This window comes from Anthonomus grandis, chromosome 14 (assembly GCF_022605725.1).
Source record: "Anthonomus grandis grandis chromosome 14, icAntGran1.3, whole genome shotgun sequence".
Taxonomy (NCBI): Eukaryota; Metazoa; Arthropoda; class Insecta; order Coleoptera; family Curculionidae; genus Anthonomus; species Anthonomus grandis.
This window is the reverse complement of record NC_065559.1, coordinates 6,130,401-6,150,990: the sequence shown is the minus strand read 5'-3', so window position 1 is coordinate 6,150,990 and position 20,590 is coordinate 6,130,401. Positions and strand designations below refer to the sequence as shown.

The 20,590-nt window shown below is 35.9% G+C and overlaps 1 protein-coding gene across 3 annotated transcripts in view; it reads right to left on the bottom strand.

Annotated features, from left to right (window-relative positions):
• Positions 1-12,620: 12,620 nt before the first annotated feature.
• LOC126744793 (kynurenine/alpha-aminoadipate aminotransferase, mitochondrial-like) overlaps positions 12,621-20,590 on the bottom strand; it is a 411,884-nt gene continuing 403,914 nt past the window's right edge. For 2 of the 3 annotated variants that reach the window (XM_050452353.1, XM_050452352.1), the window contains exons 3-5: positions 16,209-16,567; positions 15,699-16,151; positions 12,621-13,391 (exon numbers count right to left, since the gene is read on the bottom strand). In XM_050452353.1, coding sequence (XP_050308310.1) covers positions 12,966-13,391; positions 15,699-16,151; positions 16,209-16,567 — 1,238 coding nt within the window. In that variant the 3' untranslated portion in view covers positions 12,621-12,965. Of the gene's footprint in view, positions 13,392-15,698; positions 16,152-16,208; positions 16,568-19,046; positions 19,206-20,590 lie in introns of those variants that run through there. The other variant, XM_050452351.1, reaches the window with a different exon arrangement.

The following is a 20,590-nucleotide window of genomic DNA, read 5'->3' as shown; positions in this document are numbered from 1 at the left end:
CATGATATTAGGAAGAATTTTTATATTTTATTTAATATGTTAACAAACATGTACAACCGTTAATTTTTTTGCTATAGCCTTTATAATATAGTAATACATTTTGTGAATATTTCCTGTTTAGATGCTGAAACCCAGACCTACGTATCTAGTAGGAAATATCTGGATCTTTCAGAAATTATAGTATGGAAATAGAAAAAGTAACAAATCAAGAACTTTATTTAATATAAATACAAAAAAATCCCAATTTAACACTTTTTTAATATGCCTACTATAATTTCTGAAAGAACCACATATTACCCACTAATTTTAAGCGCACGGTATAGTATAGCAAAATTCAAATTTGGCACCACAATCAAATTTTAAATTACCCGCTATTGTGACGTCACAACCCCAAATTCACTTCCAATTAGTACTACTCCTCGACATTCAGAGGGCGCATCAGACAATAGACGTTCAGTGTTCTATTGGCTCGTATGGGAGTATCCTATCTAAGAAGTATTAATCTATGCTTAGTACTTTTTCTACCTTATATGGGTGTTTTTTTAGAGGTTTGGATTTTACGTTGTCAAAACTGTTTCTGGTGATTGTCAATTTGACAGTTGGTGGTGTATTCGTGGTCAGTACAGTTTGCCATTTCACAATGAATAGACTTACTCCAGAACAACGCTTTCAAATTGTGCAAATATATTTTGAAAATCATAGTTCAATTCGCGAAACTTACCGTGCGCTGCGTACATTTTACGGTCGACATAATCGGCCATCCGAGCAAGTTATTCGAAAAACCGTGGATCGTTTTCGTACCACGCATACTCTAGTTGATAATACGCATCCACAAAGACGCCATACAGTGCGCACAGAAGAAGTTATTGCTGCTGTGGAGCATAGTGTTGAAAAGGACCCGAATGAGTCGATTCGCCATCGTGCACAACAATTGGGGCTGTGCCCGTCCACTTTGTGGAAGATTTTGCGGCAAGATCTTGGCTTGCGAGCTTACAAGATCCAACTTGTGCAAGAACCGAAACCGCGTGACCATTATGCGCGCCGTACGTTCGGTGAATGGGCGGAAAACAGTATTCAGCTTGACCCATTTTTTCAATCCAACATTTTGTTCAGCGATGAGGCTCATTTTTGGTTGAACGGCTTCGTCAATAAGCAAAATTGCCGAATTTGGAGTGGAGAAAATCCAGAAGCTTTTGTTGAGACGCCCTTACATCCATTAAAAGTCACAGTTTGGTGCGCTTTATGGTCAGGAGGAATCATTGGCCCATATTTTTTTAAAGACGATAACGACCAGAATGTTACAGTTAATGGAGAACGTTATAGAGCCATGATTGCCGACTTTTTTGTTCCTCAGTTGAACCGACTTGATGTGGCAGAGCTTTGATTTTAACAAGATGGTGCAACATACCACACAGCGCGTGACACTATCAATTTATTGCGGGAAACATTGCATGAACGCATAATTTCACGCAATGGACCTGTGAACTGGCCTCCACGATCGTGTGATCTCACACCCATGGATTACTTTCTTTGGGGATATGTGAAGTCACATCTCTTCAAAGATAAACGACAGACGTTGGATCACTTGGAAGCAAACATTCGCCGCGTTATTGCCGAGATACGGCCTGAGATGCTTGAAAAAGTGGTCGAAAATTGGACTTCCCGATTACGCTACATTCGAACCAGCCGTGACGCTCATATGCCGGAAATCATTTTTAAGCACTTTTTAGTTTTATTTCACTTCAAATTTGTATACCTCTCAAAAAAACACCCTTTATCTGAGCTTCCAGTTTAATATCGGGAAAATATATTTTCTTACAGGAGTGAGTGATCCAGACGACCTCCAGAGATACTCTGCTTAAAACTGTATGTATTTACTTACACCCTATCAACTCTAGAAGAAAAACGCAGAAACAAGGCTACTAAGATTTTTTGCCGAAAGAAATTGACGTTATACTTTTCTTTTTAAAGGAAATCAACCTAGAAAATCGCACAGATAAACAGGTTTTTATGAGATAAAAAACTCATATTAAAGAAACCGTAGGCGAACTCAAAGTTGTAGCGCTATTTCGCAAAGCTCATCCTGATTTGCCCCCGCTGAGTCATAGTACTGTGAGTAAAATTGATGAGCAATTCCGAACTCATGGACATGTAAAAAATATCCCTAGACAAAAACAATCATCGGTAAGCGAAGATACAAAACTGATCTAACCTGAGCTATGAAGAATTCTCTATAACTTCAGCAAGACAAGTAGCTTGTGATTACGGTGTATGTCACAAAACAGTTTCAAAAGTCAGCAGGAACAAGAGCCTTTAAAATGAAATTCGGGAGCTGCTAGAGGACGATCCTAATCATAGATTAAAATTTTGCGAAACCATGATGAATTTGGTTGATAATGGGGAAATACTTTTAGACTAGATATTATTTTCAGATAAAGCAACTTTTACTAATGGAGAGGTCCGTAGGTAGAAGGTAGATGCTGATAACTTTTTAAAATTTAAGCCAAAAATTTATCATGTGGTCTTTGCAAATATCGGACAATTCAAAGCGGGTGGTCGAGAAGCATGCATCAAGCAAAAACTAATGTGAGCTGGAATCGTTGGAGATCGAATTATTGGCTTCATATTTTTTGACAATAAATTAATTGGTGATAGATATTTTAAATTTTTACAAAATACATTGGTATCAGAATTACCCCGACTATTTTCTACGGAAAACTAAAATTTTGACGAAAAAATACAATATCAGCAAGATGGTGCACCTCCTCATTACTTCTTTAATCATTTCTTCCGTAATAGATGAATTGGACGGAGAGGGACAACCGAATATCCAACAAGATCACCGGACCTTACTCCATTAGATTTTTACCTTTGGGGTAACCTACTTTAAAGGTAATTTTCTAAAAAATCAACTGATGTTTCAACAAGATGGGGCACCACCACATTATGCTGCTGCCGTTCGTAATTTTTTGAACGACGTATTTCCTGGACGGAGAGATACCGTAGAATGGCCTGCTTCAAATTATGCCTTCAAATTTTTTTCATGGAGTCATCTAAAAACCAAAGTCTTTGCCAGAAAGCCTGACTCCCTTCCAGGTATCACTCTACCACTATTCCTATTTAAAAAAATTGACATGGGGGCTCTGGAGGTGAGGGGATGTCGTCAGAGAAACGCAATTCCCTTAATATTAAATTTGACTGTTTTTGGTTAAACATTTTATTTTTCAAGATCTTCGTTATAAGTAGAATACCATTAAAGTTAACTTAAGTGCCTTAATTACTGAATTAGTTAATTACTGAAGCCGTTATTTTTTAATGTCTTACTTGCCATTAATGTTCTTTAGTTCTTGTTAATATTTTTCCACCAGTTTCTCGAATTAATGTTTCAAAACAGACAAGTCGCATAACAATTATCAAGCTACAAAGTCATCATATTATATTTTAATTAATTTATTCTTCAAAGCTAATTAACATTACGGATGTTTTCTCGTTCTCTTGCCTCCATTATTGCTTAATTACTTAATATGTTTCATTATTAAATTAATTACATTTAGACAAAATGGAATGGGCAGAGAGAGCCATCGGATCATCTGATCTCGATCATCTCGTTATACTCGCCGCCGCCCACCGTTTTTACAACTTACTTAAAAATCTATTTAAATAATCGGAGACGTTTTGACACTAATGCGTAACAAAAGAGTGACTTGGATCTGATAACGCGTCCACCATAAACCCATTAACATTATCTCTGTTTGAAATCTTAAAAGGGGTTCGATTCCTCTTCTTCTTCTATATAGTTTAATAGGCTACCATTAAAGCTGGTAGGTAAACTCCTACATGATTTTCGGACGAACATCGTGTTTTCGTTAATTTTTAATTCTTGATAAGCAGGTGATGGTGGTGGAGATGATTTGTGGAATTTTCTTTTAAAGAGAGAAGAATTGGTAGGTTGAGTTTTAGGGAAAATGTAGCATCACCATATATGTGTTAGAAAATGATATATTAATCATACTCATAATTAAGGTAAGATATACATGTCTATACTATGTCTATGCGTGAAGTTAGGTCACGGAAAACAAAAGTAATTTGATAATCGTACTATAAGAGACATGTGTCAAGAGCAATTCAAAGGCGGCAAAAGGAAATAAAACAAAAAACTCTAATGGCAGAAAGCTGGATGAACAAAAAGTGTAAGGATCTGGAGAATAAATATGACACTTTCAACTTTTATAAAAAGGTTGTAGAAATGACAGGCTATACAATCAAAATACCACTAATATGCTAGTAGACACTTTGGAATATGGTTCAAATACATAAATGAGCTGTTTAATGATAACAGACCAATTCAATTTAAGTTTGATGACCACGCTAATATAGACGGAGAACCAGAAATCTCAAGAGTGAGGTTCTATTTACAGTAATATTTGCAAAACCAAAAAAGCTACCGAACCTGATGACATCCCAACGGAGCTGTTCAAAATGATCAAAGAGGAATACATTGGAATCTTGGTCGAACTGTTTAACGCGGTGTACATGACTGAAGACATACTGGAAGATTGGTTAAAATTCGTAAATATTCCAATAACAAAGAAACAAGGAGCCAAACTATGCAGTGAGTATAGACTAATAAACCTTAAGAACCACACATGTGATTCACAATCGTGAAAATAAGATAAAACCTAACATGGACTTAGAAACGCTTTGGGAACTCGTGTGAATCGTGATTAGCGAAAAAACGTTTTTGTGTGATTCGTTGAGTACGAGAAGGTCATTAACAGAGTACAACAAATAAGAACCTGAATGTACTCATTCAATTGGACTTTTTTTGTTTCTCAGCAGAGATTTTTCACAAACATCATTATCTTCGTCAATCAGCCCTCTGTGTTCATTATTCAACATAGCCCTCTCCAATTATTTTATATTCCATTTGATTTTGTGGTGTTTTTATCAAGTTGCTATCGTCCCACCAATCCGTTTCAATCCAAATTGGAAAGCAAGGAATATAGTACTAAACGTACATGATGCACTTGTTTATTAAGCATCTTTAAGTTCTGTTAGAAGAATAATTTTTAGGTATGTCAATATGACAGCAATCAGCGAATCGACAATTTACAGACTTCACTTAAGCTTTGCAATAGCTCCAAGCACATCGCTGATATCGATTCTTCTGCAGGTCCTGCAACATCAGTCGCATTTGTTCTAGATTTTCCGAGAATAGCACTATATCATCTGCAAAAAGTTGTTAAGGTTCTTGTCATCTATGTTAATACATCTCTGACTGCAGTTCATTTGTTTGTTTGCTCTCTCCATGACTGTAATAGACAGTTTAAGTGACATCGTGTCAAGAGTTATAAGATTGGTATTTTCATGTAGTTTTACTATTAATGTTGCAGTTTTATAGATATTGTGGATAAGCTTAAGGTATATCGGTAATCGACTTTACATTCTCCATAACGCATTTAGCTCTATTGTATCGAAGGCTTTGTGGAAGTCGACGAATGTCATTACTAAATCTCTGTTGTCTTCGATTGTCTTTTATAATTGTTTTGACGCTTTGGAGGAGGTACTACGTTCCAAATCCACAATGAAATCTTGCCTGTTCCACAGGTTAATAGAAATATAATTTATTTTTCATTCGGGTGGTTATAATTTGAGTAAAAAGCTTGTAAAGGTCAGTAGTTTTGATCGGTAGTTCTTTATATATCTTCTTTTTTTAGGATTACAGTGAAATTATGCCATTTTTCGGGTTATAGCTACGGCTGTAACTACGTTGTCTGCCTCTGGCGCTTTATTATTTTTTATGGTTTTTATTACTAATTCTATATCCTCTCTGGTAATATCAGCAAGTTCTTCTAATCCTTGGTTGACAACGCCTTCCTTCGATGTCAGGATTTCGAATTCAGAATTTTTTCAAATTGCCTTTTGTAAAGAAGCTTATAGAATTCCTCCACTATATTCATTCTTTTCTATTGGTCGTAAGTTCTCCATTTTTGTTTCTCTTTTTAGATATTTCTTTCCTCTTATTGGAAAGTTTTCTTTAAAGTGCCTTCATGCTTTTGTTCTCTATGGTTCATCTAATTTCTATCACTTTGTACCTCCATGTGTCTCTTCTTATTGGAGATTTGTCTGTTTATGTGCCTTAGCTCTTCCTCTGTGGTTTCTTCCTTCTTGCCTTGGTTGTCTAGTTTCTTCGCTTATCCTTTCGTCCTTTTTAGTTGCTGGGGAGTGTTTATCTTGGTTTGTCACCGTTGTTTAATTTATGGATTTATGCAATGAGTCGGTTTCTGACATCCCTTTAAGATTAATACTTACACTAATTATACTTATATTAATTAATATAATTATAGTAATAATAAGTAATGCACACATCTGATAGATTAATACTGCATCGATATTGTAAACACTGAGAAACCAGCTGATTCTCCGTTATTTCGGAATGCCACAAGTGTCATACCGTACGACGTCTCGAAGATTAGCGAGAATCTTCCAAATAGCGATCTGCCGAGTATATAAGGAGCCGCATCGCCGATGAGTTATCACTTATCAGTTCAGTGAGCTAAAGTTTGGAGTATTGGCGCGAAATTTAAACAGTTATAGGTAAATACACTAAAAGTAAATTATCCCTAGTAATCGTGAGTGGTTGTGTGTTCGTAGTGAAGTATGTAAATAAATTAGTTGACTATTTTCGATTGTTTTAATTCACACCTAATGAACAGGAAAAACGATAGAATACTGATTATTGTGTTAATGTGAGAAGGTGAGATGGTGAGAAGTTGATATTCTTTTGAAAACGTATGAAATGAAAACATCCAATAAGTAAGTTGGTCAAGTTGGTATTTCTGATATCATTCAAAAAAAATAAAACATAATCCGTATACACACGCAATAACCGTCACAATAAAGCCAGAGATACAGCAATCAAGTTTCAATCAAACATCAAAAAGGAAAATTATTTGTGTACGAAGTAACTTAATTACTTAAAATGAGTTCCTGATGCCCCGGTAAAAAAGGGCTTTTTAAACGATGTGTCGCTTGAATGGACGTGCTTCCCTCTTGTTATTTGGGTGAGGAGGAGGGCGCGGGAGAGTTGAGGTAGAGGGACCCTAATAGTGGTGCTTGCATTACGTATTATATTGTACATAATAGACGTTCGAAACATTTGTGCCCCCGGCGGCGGCGGCAACTTCGTAATGACTTTTTGAACACAATTAGGTTTGTTTTATGCTCTCTTTATTGAATTCGACATGGCAACATTTGTTGTGGGACGCAAAATGATTTTTATTAAGTTATCTGCGACGACGACGACGACAACGACGAATTTTAGGGGTTCGTAATTTAACGTTCATATAGTATATTAAATTGCGATAAACGGTTAAATTTAGTTGTTTGTTGCACTTGCTCGGTGATGATGATAATGGGGGGGGAGTAGACGTTTAGCGTCTACTTCACGCAGAGATTTTTTAATTCAGTTTTTATTTAATGGGACAGATGTGAGGTTTGAATGATGAATACGAAACAACTGTTAATAGTTTAGAATGATAACGAATATATGACTTATTGTAGTAATATAAGGCGGAGCACCTGATGTTACAGCAAAATGTTCATAGCTAGTTGGTTTATATATCCGAAGTGTGAAATAATAAAAATCTCTCGAAGAAAAAACAGGAAAAAATAGTTCGGGATAAAATAGATGCACTCTCGTGCACTCAATGCCCAAAAATAATAAACTGATGTATTTTACACGTACACATTCTTGTAAAATAAATCACATTTTATATACACGGCGTTGTCAATATCGTTACACTACTCCCTCACTAAACTCATTTTGTGCCGAAACGATTCCAAATATGGTGGATGTCGATATTAACGGAAAGTTTCCTCTCTTGCAACTGGGCCTAGTGTAGAAATAACAATCAATACTTTTCTCCAGAGAACGACGTTGCCAGCACACCAAATCATGCAGGACCTGAAGACCACCTCTAACATGCTGCAAATCTTGAACATGCTGTATCAAGTCTCTATAAGCTGACTTCTAATGTGACATCTAATCGACAATCTTTCTACCAGCTCTTCATCGGTTATCTTGAGTGCTTGTCCGATTCTGGGGTTATATTCAGCTAGAGTAGTATACAGGTCTTGCTGTACTTCAGAGGTCACGCCGTGTCGACTCATTCGGCCATTAGAATGATGGGCCATAAATTAATCGAATGTCAAATCCGACTCTGGTTGGATTGTCTGCAGCTCAGTCTCTTCCTGGTTTCCATAATAAGGAGCCAGTCGCTTTAAGTGAATGACTCGAGCTTAAGACTGCAAAGACTGCGGCTTTTGTATTCTGCAACGAACATCGTTAATGGATTCCAGAATTTTGTATGACCCATTCCACAATGTTTAAAGTTTTGGTGACAGATCCTTCTGCCTCTTAGGTTTGGCTCATAGAGCCAAACCAAGTCACAGTTGGTGTACCTTGGGTCTTTCGCATTGACATCATATGCGTCCTTCATCCGATCGCTAGTATCCTAAATCGAAATGCGCACTTGTATATGAATGACATCTATTCTTCTACGTAGCTCACTAACGTAGTCTTCTTCAGCAACAAAACTTTAGATCGCATGGGAGACAGAGTTCTCTTCCCATCAATATTCGAGCCGGAGACTCGCTTGTGTTTTTATGGATAGGATTATCAATAAGCCAGTAGAACCAAATGAAGAAACCTATCCCAGTCTTTTTGGTCTAGAGCCTACTTTGACCAAAAACCGATAAATAGTACTACTCATTCGTTTTACCATGTTACCTGACTGAGGGTGTAATGCAGTAGTTCTGGTTTTCTTGATTCCAAGCATCTTACAGATGTTCTTTAACAAGCTGGATTCAAAATTTTGTCCTTGGTCTGAAGGTAGCTCCAAAGATACACCAAATCGGCAGATTAATTCTTTTATTAAGGCGTCGGCGATAGTAGAGGCTTCCTGACCACGGTAGCGGGTACGCCTCAACCTCAACCAATCATTTGCTGAAGTAGTTCATCACGACCTCGATGCACTTACACTTTGCCTCTGATTCGGAAGGATCTCGCCACATTGTATTGGCGCATCAAAGCCTCTTGCTTTCTCTGCGGCTCATTACTAGTACTTACCGCACATAAAACGCATTTTCTGCACCAGTCCCTTACGGCTACCTCGCTATTAACCCAGTAAAATCTTTCCCTCACTTTTCCCAAGGGTCTTTGTTAGTCCAAGGTATCCTCCTGACACACCGCCATGCATTTCCTCAAGCAACTTCGTAATCCGATATTTAGGCACAATGATTTGCCTTATTTCCTCTTTGCCATCGCGGTCAACCATTTTTCGCCCTAAGAGACCATCTTGCAAAATGAGTTCCATTATTGATATTGGGAGACTACTTAGCAAGTTAGCTTCTTTTCCTTCTTTATCCAGGTTAGGACTATCTGAATATCGGGCTCTTTTTGTTGGTCTCTTATAAGATCCTCATTTTGCCACGTATCATCGACGATGGTGGTTCTTAGCAATTGAGCATCTTTCTCCTCTAACCGCTGACAATGTTTCAATTGCTCTGGACATCAGAGTCTTTTTGATAGAGCATCTGCATTTCTATGGATTCTCCCTGCTTGGTGTTAAAGTCAAACTCCTGTAGCGTCTCTATCTAACTTGCCACTTGCCCCTCCGAATTTTTAAACTAAAGGATCTATTTTAAAGGTGCAAGGAACTTTTCGAACTTTCATCAGGAACTTTCTCCCATATAGGTACTTGTAAAAGTGCTCCATCGCTTTGACAATAGCTAGCGACCTTTGGCGAGGGACGCAATAGTTGCGCTCTGGCTTAAACAGTGTTTTACTAAAATAGCAAATAACTTTTACTTCTTGGCCATCCTGGATTGGGGACAACACAGCTCTTATGCCCACATTGGTAGCGTCGGTATCTAGTACAAATTTTCTTTAGGTAAGGGATGCCTTAGAATAGGTAAACTTGTTAAAGCCTCTTTTAGGTGAGCGAAGGCTTCGGATCATTGGGATTTTCTTTCTCCTTTCGTCAGCCTTGTCAATGGTTTTGCGATGTTGGCAAATCTCTCCACATAGCGTCGGTAGTAATCGCAAGAAGCTCATTTTGGGAATCCACAAATCTTTGACAGTCTGGACTATGACTTATCAACAGTACTCCTCGACTGGAAAGGACGTGACCCTAATATTGCACAGCTTTTTAAAACAGATAACACTTCTTTGGGCTCATCTTTAGTCGAGAACCTCGTAGCTTCAGAAATACTTTTTTTCACAAGATTTTTCATATGGTCCTCCACAATATATGTCATCAAGGTAAATCAGGAAAGTCTTTCAGAACAGTCCTCTTAAAATTGGTTCCATCAGCTATTCAGAAGCGGCAGGGACATTACACAGTCCAAATGGTATCACGTTAAATTTCCATAGTCCAGAACCCATCGAGTAAGCCGTCTTCTCTTATTCTACAGGAGCTTACTCAACGCAGAATCTGGCCGAGTCGTCCTTCTTCTTTACTAGGGCCATCGGTGAAGACCATGGACTGTCAGAGGGTTCTATGACGCTTTCCTTGGCCATATTCTCAATAAGTTTATAAGCCCCTTCTCTCTTGCCTAGTGTTCGAGCTGTCTTCCAGATAAGACGAGTATTTCCTGTATTGATTTTGTGCTCGACTATGCTGGTCCTCCCTTTCTTCCCAGTATTAAAAACATCTCGATATCTATGGACCAAATGCCTCAGCCTCCTTCTTTGGTCTGGGCTTAGACCGGTGCCCGACGACAATACGAGCTCTTCTAATTCTTTCGGAATGGCTTTCCGGTTGGTGTTCACAACCGCAATTTGTCGAAGTATTGTTGTAACTGCAAAGCAGTGCCTTACTTCGTGTCCTTTAACGACATAGGATAAAGATTGACATTTATTATCCACACAGGAATACTCTTTTCAGCACGTACAAGGGTCTTTCTGACAGCTGTCCCTCGACCAACAGCCTTGTCATGCATTGCAATTTTGAACATGACTAATTCACCGTCTGTGGTTTTGCTATCGACACAGCCCTCCAAAACAATATCGCTCCAAAAGTCCTCCAGAAGTAGGACTAAAACACTGTAATCTCTCTCATGATGCAAAACAACTTCCTCATCGTCTATCTTCAGGACAGTCTCTCTTTGCTTAAAGCTTAACTCAAAGATTGATGTCTATTATATTCTCCTCAATCTCAGCCACTACCACAGGATGTTCAAATGTAGTTTTTCCTATGTTGAACATGACGTTTGTTTCACCATGGACCTTTGTTCGATCATCCGTCGCTGTTTGTAGATGCCATTTTGACTGTCGAACTTTAGCTGCAGATTTTACTATGTCGGGCCTTATGACTCTCTTTGTCACACCTGCATATAGCAGCACAATGCTAGACGATTCTATAGCCGTATACGCGTTGCGATTCACTTTTACTGAGGGTTGCTGACTACAGGTCGATGATTACTCCTTAATATTGACCTTTTTTATTTTTCCGAATTGGGCGGAGTGGGACTAGTATCCTCTGGACAGTGTCTTCTTATGTGACCTGCCTTGCCATATTTCCAAACACTCTCAATTCCTCAAAGTCGTTTTCTTCTGGAATCACTTGCCGCACACGACCCTAGCTTTATTCGTGTTTTTGGCAGCCTCGAATCCAAGGGCCCGTGTTAATTCAAGTTAGGTGGATGCGGTAGTAGTAAGACCTGCCTCATTTTACTATCGCTGAGTCTATTCAGAAATGCTTGGACTGCCGAACGTTTCATGATTCTTTCCTAGACATCTGGATATGCCAGTCGAACCAAACGTGCAATATCGACTTTAGATTCTGGCAAGGACTTCTCTGATTTTTGGAACCAATTTTTTAAACATATTTATTTACAAGGATTTAAGTCTGATTTAAATCTCGCGCCAATTTTCTGAACTTTACTTCACTGAACTGACTTCTATTGGCGATTCGGTTCCTTATATACTTGGCAGAACGCTATTCCGGAAGATTCTCGCCAACGTTCAAGACATCGTGCAGGGTCTCGATGTTTGTAACATCGTGTCAATATGTTTAATGATGTTTGTCGCATTGCTTAGAGCATTCAAAACTTTGCTACCCAGAGAGTTATGTTGTACTCATTTACCTTTTCCATTAATGTTTATTGCGTTGTCTAAAACCCGCTTGCTCCCTCAACTGATATGTACCTAATTTGTTGGTGAGTTTTTGTGTAATAATCCTCATGAACAATTTGCACTTTACATAAATTAACCAACCGCCATTGCGATCGATATACACCTGCGTACAGGTTTATCACGCATCACCATTGGTTTTATTACATCTTATAATGCGACAGGACTGTCCTTAAATGTTGCCTTTAAACCCAAATTAAAATAAAACGTCGCATTTTAAAGAACTTGGTAGTGAGACACGTCTTTTCCCAATAAACCTATTACAAATCTGTCATTGTACATTACAGAAATTGATCAACGGCTATTGCGATCAATATACAGCTGCGCGCATTGTTACCATGTATAACTGTTGGTTTTATTACGCGTCATAATGCAACAAGATCATCCTTACAACTTAAAAAAAAATTAAAATAAAACACATCTATTTAAAAAACTTGCCATTTTATTTATATAAATCAGTATCGAGCCTCGTAAAGGCCCGTCAGGAGTTTTACAAAAAACATTCGGTTCTGTTTTTAACATACAAAATTCTATCGGTGAAAAGTATTTACAAACATGATCTATTGCAATAATAAATATTAAGTAATCAGCCATTTTAATATACCATCTCAAATCGACCTCTTAAATTGCCTCAACATCATCATACACATAATATACTTGTGGTGACCTATAAACCATATGTAAATAAAATATTCCCCAGTGTGTGTTGGAAACGACCAACGTTCCAACTTATTACGAGTAGTTTCAAGTCAAAATAAATAAAATGTTACTATCTAAGGATGTTATTTTCTAACCCATCCAATTTCCTGCGTAACAACAAATGCTCCTCCCTGATCAATTCTCCTAGCAGCTGCATAGCTTTATCAATCTGCTTCAAAGAAGCCTTACTGAACGACGCCCTTATGTACTGGCAAGCCTCAGTAGGATCAGCCATGAAAGCATGTCCTGGCACGAAGGTTATGTTCTTTTTTAAACCTCTGGTCATCAGCATATCGTAGACGTCTGCTACTCCACGCACTTTGATCCAGACGAACATCCCTCCAGTTGGTACGCTCCACTCGCAGATTCCTTTAAGGTGTTTGTCCATGGAGGCAACGGTAAAGTCCCTTCTGGCTTGGTAATATCTACGAACGTAGTTGAAGTGGGACAAGAGACCGTTGAAGCCCCATAGTTCGATTAGGTTGTCGAGCATCACCTGGAATAGAAGCGTTTAATTAAAAAAAGACTTGTCATCTGTCTTATTCAATATTATTTGAATCCAAGTTATTTCCTGAAGTGGGTGAGTTTAGAAAGGAAGAGAGAGAAATGTCCATGAATTCTAGAGCAAACTATACAGTGCATCAGATCAATACAGAGTTTCAGCATTCATTACCAAAGTTTCAAAAAGTTTTACCCAAGCTCTTATCATAGTCATCAGCATCTTACGATCTTCATAAATAGCCATCATTTAAATAAATACACTTCAAGTTAAAATAGTATGGAGTTTGCTTCAACTCTACACTTCAATAGACCTCTCTTATGTTTGATATTCGAAAAGTGGATTGAAGAGATAGCTGGAATAAATATTGGAATTGGAATCAAATATTGAAAAAACGCCACAGTAAAAGAATATTGCCCTATCTGGATATTATTGGTGAACAGAAATTAAGTTCGAACTCGGAAAGTAAGTCTTCAAGTTCCTTGCACTTGCCGCAGAATATGCTGAAAACAGACAACATATGAGGCTAAGCCACAACATCATAATAAGTAGACTTCCTTGAGTGAATTGGCAACTTTCTCATATATATTTGCAATGATTCAGTTCTGAGATAACACTGAGGAAATAAGAGCCAAATTCCACTGGTGATTATCATTTGAGTGAATAGATTTGTCTCTACACTTCCATCCACCAAAGTATCTTCAGTATGCCTCACAGATCCTTTTCTGATTGCCACATATTAATTGTTTATCTAACTTATTATTGAAATATGTGATTATTATTCTTTTCCTCGGGTTCTGATGAATCTTAAATAATTTGTGATAAAAAACTCGTATCGTTCACAATGGGCACTGAACTAATCAATCAATCAGATGTTTTGTTCTATTTCAGTGTCATTATCAAAAACAATAAGCTGACATTCGACCATTCGATTATTGAACTGACGTAAAACGGATGTTTTTTTGATATTTATAATCGCGTTGCATCATATTTAGAGGCTCGCTAAACATTTTGCAACTTATTTTCATTGTTACAATAAGAAATCTCGGTTTTGTTTAAACAAAATAAATCAGGAGATCGGCGTTTGGTGGTTATTTCTTTTTATCAAAAATGACTTGGCTTTTTAGGATATTTTTTTTTTATCAACTGACCCTATTTTGTCAAAAAGAAAAAAGAAGATAATTAGCCGGAAGCTTGTGTAACGTACACGTCTTGTACACGATCTAATTAAAGAACCGTTAAGGAATTTGTCAATTTGCCTTATCGCTTATTAAATATTAATTAAAAATCCCATAAACATTATTAGAAAATCCAGTTAAATCCGCTTTAAGTTACTGGTTATTGTTGCTCGGTTTTTAAAAAGGCGATTAGATAAAGAGTATTGGGTCAACATGCCTGCATCTTATTCTTTTTTCATGACTTAGCAAAAATATGCTTTGGATCATCGATTTTTTTTTAATAAAATAATTTAGATTGATGAAATCTCGAGGTCATCCGCATGACGTCAATTATATTGGAATTATTTATCAATAAGGCTCCACCTTTTGCAATATTTTATGAGAAAGTCAAACATGCCGCTACTTTTTGAATCCTATGGCAACAGCACCAAGGCGGTGAACGACGAACTTATTTGATCTCTAACCACGCCTATCGCATGCATAGCAACAAAGCTGTGTTGCCATACAAAAAGTTTTCAGGAAGTTGAACAAAAATTAAAAGGAATGTGTGGATAAGAAGTATTCTTCTTATATTGAATTCTATATTTCATATATTAGTAAACTGGTATTGCTGTATTCTGGGATTATTTCAATAGAAATAGTCCTGCCATATCCGAATAAAACTTGCCTAGATCCATTGATATTACTGTCTCTTCGACTGTGTATTGATCGTAACATCTTGAATTGATTTCAAAAAATAGACAAGTTCTGATCACTAATGAGTTATTGAGAGAATGTTAAGGTAGAATATTCTAAGAGGGTTAATTTAAATAACCCAAGGTTTGCCTGGACGATTCCATAGGAAATACCTATTAGAATTTTCTGTATGAATTTTTGGTTATAGAAATTTTACTCTCAATTTTGAGCCCCTACTCAGATTGGAACATTGAACTGCCATGTCAAACGAATTAATGTTTACGAAGGGTGCAGATTATGCCTCCTTTTGAGAAAATATTCCAGGATCTGACACACCGGTTATACCTTCAGTTGTAATTCCCAAATAATGACAAAGTCAATATCGAGTCTAGTGATCATATAAATATATTCACATCCTTACGACCCTTCACTAATTTCTAACGTTTCTTACCTGTGACAAAGTACTGGAATGTAATATGGCACTCTGAATGTGAAGCTCCACATTATGCACGAGCTGCTTAGGTCCAGTTAACCAGGCCAACCTCAATCCTGAAGACAACACCTTGGACATGGAATCGAACCTGATCACTCGACCCTCCACATCCAGAGACAAGAACGAGACCGGCTGCTCCTCCAGGAAATGCAAGAAGTAATACGCGTCATCCTCCAAGATGAGAATGTTGTACTTGCAACAGATGTCGTAAACTTCCCGACGACGTTCCAGGGACATTGTTACTCCGGTGGGATTTGACCCTGTCGGGTTTAAATAGATGACTTTTGGCATTCTCCCTCCGCCTTCTTCTGTGTAGGCCTTACAACTTTCCAGTGCCTTGATTAGTTTACTGGGAATGATGCCCAGTTCGTCTTGTTCGATGCCAATCAGGTTAGGTTTGAATGGTTTCAACTAAAATGTAAATTAATGTTATGTTTTGCTTAAGCGATCAAAATTTAATATACTTACAATAATTTCTGTACCGGCATACAAAGGATTCTGCACCAAGACAGGATCTCCTTCCTCCACGACCATTTCCAACGTCTTACTAATGCCTTCCTGAGAGCCGTTGGTCATAATCACTTCCCGGTCCTGCCAATTGGGTGGACTGTGGATCTGCTGAGTGAACTCCTTGATTTTCTTCAACAGTGGTGGGTAGCCTTGGGTAGGAATGTATTGTAGAGCAGAATGTAATTGTGATCCTTGGAGAGTCATCGATGATCCGTCCTTCATGAGAATATTGATCGCTTGGAAAGGGAAGGTCACCTCGTTGGGCATGCCCTCGGCGAGAGAGATGCTTTCTTTGGGAGCACCATATTGACGTTTGGCTGAAAAAAGAAATTTGATTGGTTAAAGGAAATTGTTTAGGTGAGCCATAAATGTATCTAGATCGACCAAAGAATTGAAAAGAGAGATAGTAGGGGTTTTCTAGACTAAACAAGGAAGAAAAGTCCAGGAATGTTTATTATTTCAAAAGCCTTTGATAATCTCAACCATGTTCTTCTTCTTGAATTCAGTCTTAACCAGACTATTCTCTAAGGTCAACTGTACTATCATAATAAAATTTTCAAACGGATTTCGATGTTGAGAAGAGGGAGATTATAATTTTTTTGTTCTTACAGTAATTGAAAGGTTATTCCAAGCTCTCTTCTTTCGCTCTAGTGGTATCAGTATTCGTAGCACAGGATTTTTATCACCTTTATCTAATGACACTTTACTAATTACTAAGCTATATGTATTTTCCTGGATTTGATATATACTTACTCCTAAGAGAACAGATTGAAATTAAACTAATTAACAAGGATATTATCCTGGTTCTAGGAAAAGGAATAGTTGACAATGGCCTCATCCACAGAATTGAGAATGGACCAAAAATAACAAAAAAGGGAAGTAAAGAAGAAGATGGAAACAGGGAAAAAGAAAGTGATTTTTTATGCTACTGTTAGTGATCTATTGCTTCCATAAATATTTTCTACATTAATTGGAAAAAAAATATGAGCAGGAAGAAGCAGCAAAAAAGAATCTAGATTATTATCTTAGGGTCTGGGAACTTCGGAGTTTATTTAATATGTCTTAACTGCCTGGAATAATATTTGTAAAAAAATGGATTTGAATTTCTTGGATTTATGATTTCGGAATCCGAAAATGAAAAATTCAAATTTAAAATCGGTATTTGCCATTTTGGGTCTTAGAACTTGAGTTCTTAAGATTTCTGATATCTACGACGGAAGAATCATGAAAAACAGAAATCCAGTCAAAATTAATATTTTACTATCTGAAGATTTCGGATTTTTTGGGTCTATGATTTTTTAGAATTGAAAATGCAAAATGGTGAGTCAAAATCAATATTTTAAAATTAAGAATTGTGAGACTTGAAATTGGAATTTCTGAAAAATAGAAATCCAAAATCAAAATTTGATGTTTTAGGATTTGAAATTTAAAATTAAGGTTTTGGAGATGGACTTAGGATCTGAAGAATTCGGATCTGGATTTTTTGAGTTTGTGATTAAAGAATCCAAAAATGAATATTCCAAAGTGAGAATGGACATTTTTAGTCTTAGAACTTGGATTCCTGAAATTCCTGATATTTATGAAATAACAATAAATGAACAATAGCTATCCACAGTGAAAATTCATATTTTATGATTTAGAATTGAAAATTTTATGATCTGATGTCGAATTTAATTTTTTTTAATTTATGATTTCTTAGAATTTAAAAATCCAAATGGAAATTCAACATTGATATTTTAAGATTTTGAAGTGAAAATATGAAAATGTAAATTCTAAAGTTAAAGAATTAAAATTTAGGATTTCGGGTCTTAAGATTTGAATTATTAAGATTTTCGATATTATCATTCAAGAATCGAAAAATGGAAGTACAAAGTCAAAGTTGATATTTTAGAATTTAAAATTGGGATTTTGGATTGAGTTAGGTTGGATTTGGATTTTTAAAAATTAAGAATCATGAAAAATAGAAAGTAAGATTTGATATTTTGAGATTTAAAATTGAAAATTTTATGATCTGGAGACTTTGGATCTGGATTTTTTAAATTTATGATTAAGGAATCCAAAAAATTCAAAGCCAAAATTGACATTTTAGGATTTGAAATTTAACACGTGGCAATGGAATTTTAAAATTGGCATCTTGAATGTTAAAATTTTGGAATTGAAAATTTTAAAATTTTAGGATCTTGAGGCTCTTAATTTGGATTGTCAAGATTTTTCGTATTTATGATTGAAGAATTTAAAAATAAAAATCCAAAGTCAAAATCGATATTTTCGAATTTTGTTTCTTTTGTTTAGGAAGTTTGATTTTTTTCTGGATTATTTAGTCAAAATTTCTCAATAAGCATCCATCACATATGTCTTCTATGGGAGAATGTATCAAGTACTTGAAAATTGAAAAAAGATCTTCTAAGAAGTACACCCAACCAAAATCACATTTTAGTTCTTGACAATATTAGTCAAAATTTACTATTTTATCAATGATAAGAAATCTATGTGAAAGTATAATTAAGAATTAAAAATATCCATTAATCAAAGAAACGAAAATTAATTATGGAAGGAATGGAAATAAAAAAAAGCATGGAAATGCCTGAAAGAGAATTTTCTCATTTCTTGGTCTTCAGATCATCTGGAAAAAGGGCGGTAATAAAATAAATGTAGCAATAAAAAAAATTAATGTTTACAAAGCCGAAACAATTCATCTGATGGTATCAAAGTCTTGATAGCACTAAACCAAAAAGAACCCTCTAGCGGGAAATGCTTTTACATCAAAACCTTAAACCTGTATAAAAATTCACTTACTCAATTCTCTTGTTAGAGCCGGTCTCCTTCTTCCCGCCCTCACACTGATAAACTCACTGTAATCGATAGCAAAACCCATTCTAGACATTTTGTTAGCGTTTAAGAGCACGACAAATCTGAACGAAAGTCGATGAATAAATGAATGAGTTCAACTACGAGCCGGCAAGTTTATATATGTAAATCCGAGCGGCTGATGAAATATCGCTTTAAAAATCGGTATCTTTTTCGGTTTAGATGATGTAACATCGGGCTTACCGAAAATCAGGATAAATTTTGTTGATGTTTTGGGTCGTCCACGAGGTCTATTACACACGGAATTTGGTTTATGGTGATTATGTTATTTTGGTGATTTGTTAACCTTAGGGTGATGAAACTTTAACAAAAAATGAAAATACAAAAAAGAAATTATGAAATTGTTATTTCAAAGTGGTGACAAAAGATGTAAATCGGGTAAGATTTAGACCATTTTAGAAAAAGGTAATGCATTGTCGCAAATATTTACTTTCATGTTTATGTCAGGCACATTCTCAAAGACATTCCATAAATATGTTCTTTTAATTCTTCCATGCAGTAAGAAGATGGAAAATGACTGTAATGGTGTAAAACCATTTTTTTCCTTTCAATTGCCTGGAAAAATCAGTGTATTAGAAAATATACCTAAAAGTTAACAATTCATTAAGACAAGTTGGAAGAGACAAGTGTACACATAGATTTGATAAAATGCGAGAAAACATTCGTATATCGAGTCTATATGTTTCATAAACTAATATCAAAACGCTTTCGGTTAACAGTGTCATCTAAAAGATGTGAAGAATATAATTTAAGAAATTCACTAAATTTATTAAATCTACGAGTCAAAATTTAATAAAAAACCCTCGCCCTAAAGAGCACAAAACGTAAAAGATTAGGACTACTACCACTATTTAAACAAACGTCACAATTTAAAATAAATAAACTTATATAATTTAAAAATAAAAACCATAACGGTTGATAACTGTGTTGTTATCGATAATCTGATGAATAGTATTCATTTTAAGGAATTTTTTTATCAATCTATTGTGTATTTAAGCATTTGTCACTAGAAAACATCTCCTTAATGATTTCTATGTCTTCCAAAATATCCAAACGAAAAATTAAATTTTTACTTTGACATTGAACAACATATCTTGATATTTTTCTCTCTATGTGTATTTTGTATGCTTTGTCTTGTTTTATTTTTATATAAGCTTTGTCTTCAAATTGTAAAAGACTTTTTGACAATAAAGCATTAAATCATTATTATTGAATCCGTTGTCTAAATGGAAAGATATTAGGATTTTTCAGGTGTTCATCAATCCTAATATTTCATGATCTACAAGTTTTACCAGTTTAACTTGTATACATCACTTTTATTTAATTTATAAACTTTATCCTTAGAATTTATTAAAATTTTGCTTAAATTAATATTTATTTAAGAGAGAATTTCATATAAGGGACATGCTCTTTACACGCTTGAGAAATATTTTTAGTGCTAATTAACGGTAAAGTATCAACTTACTAAGTTC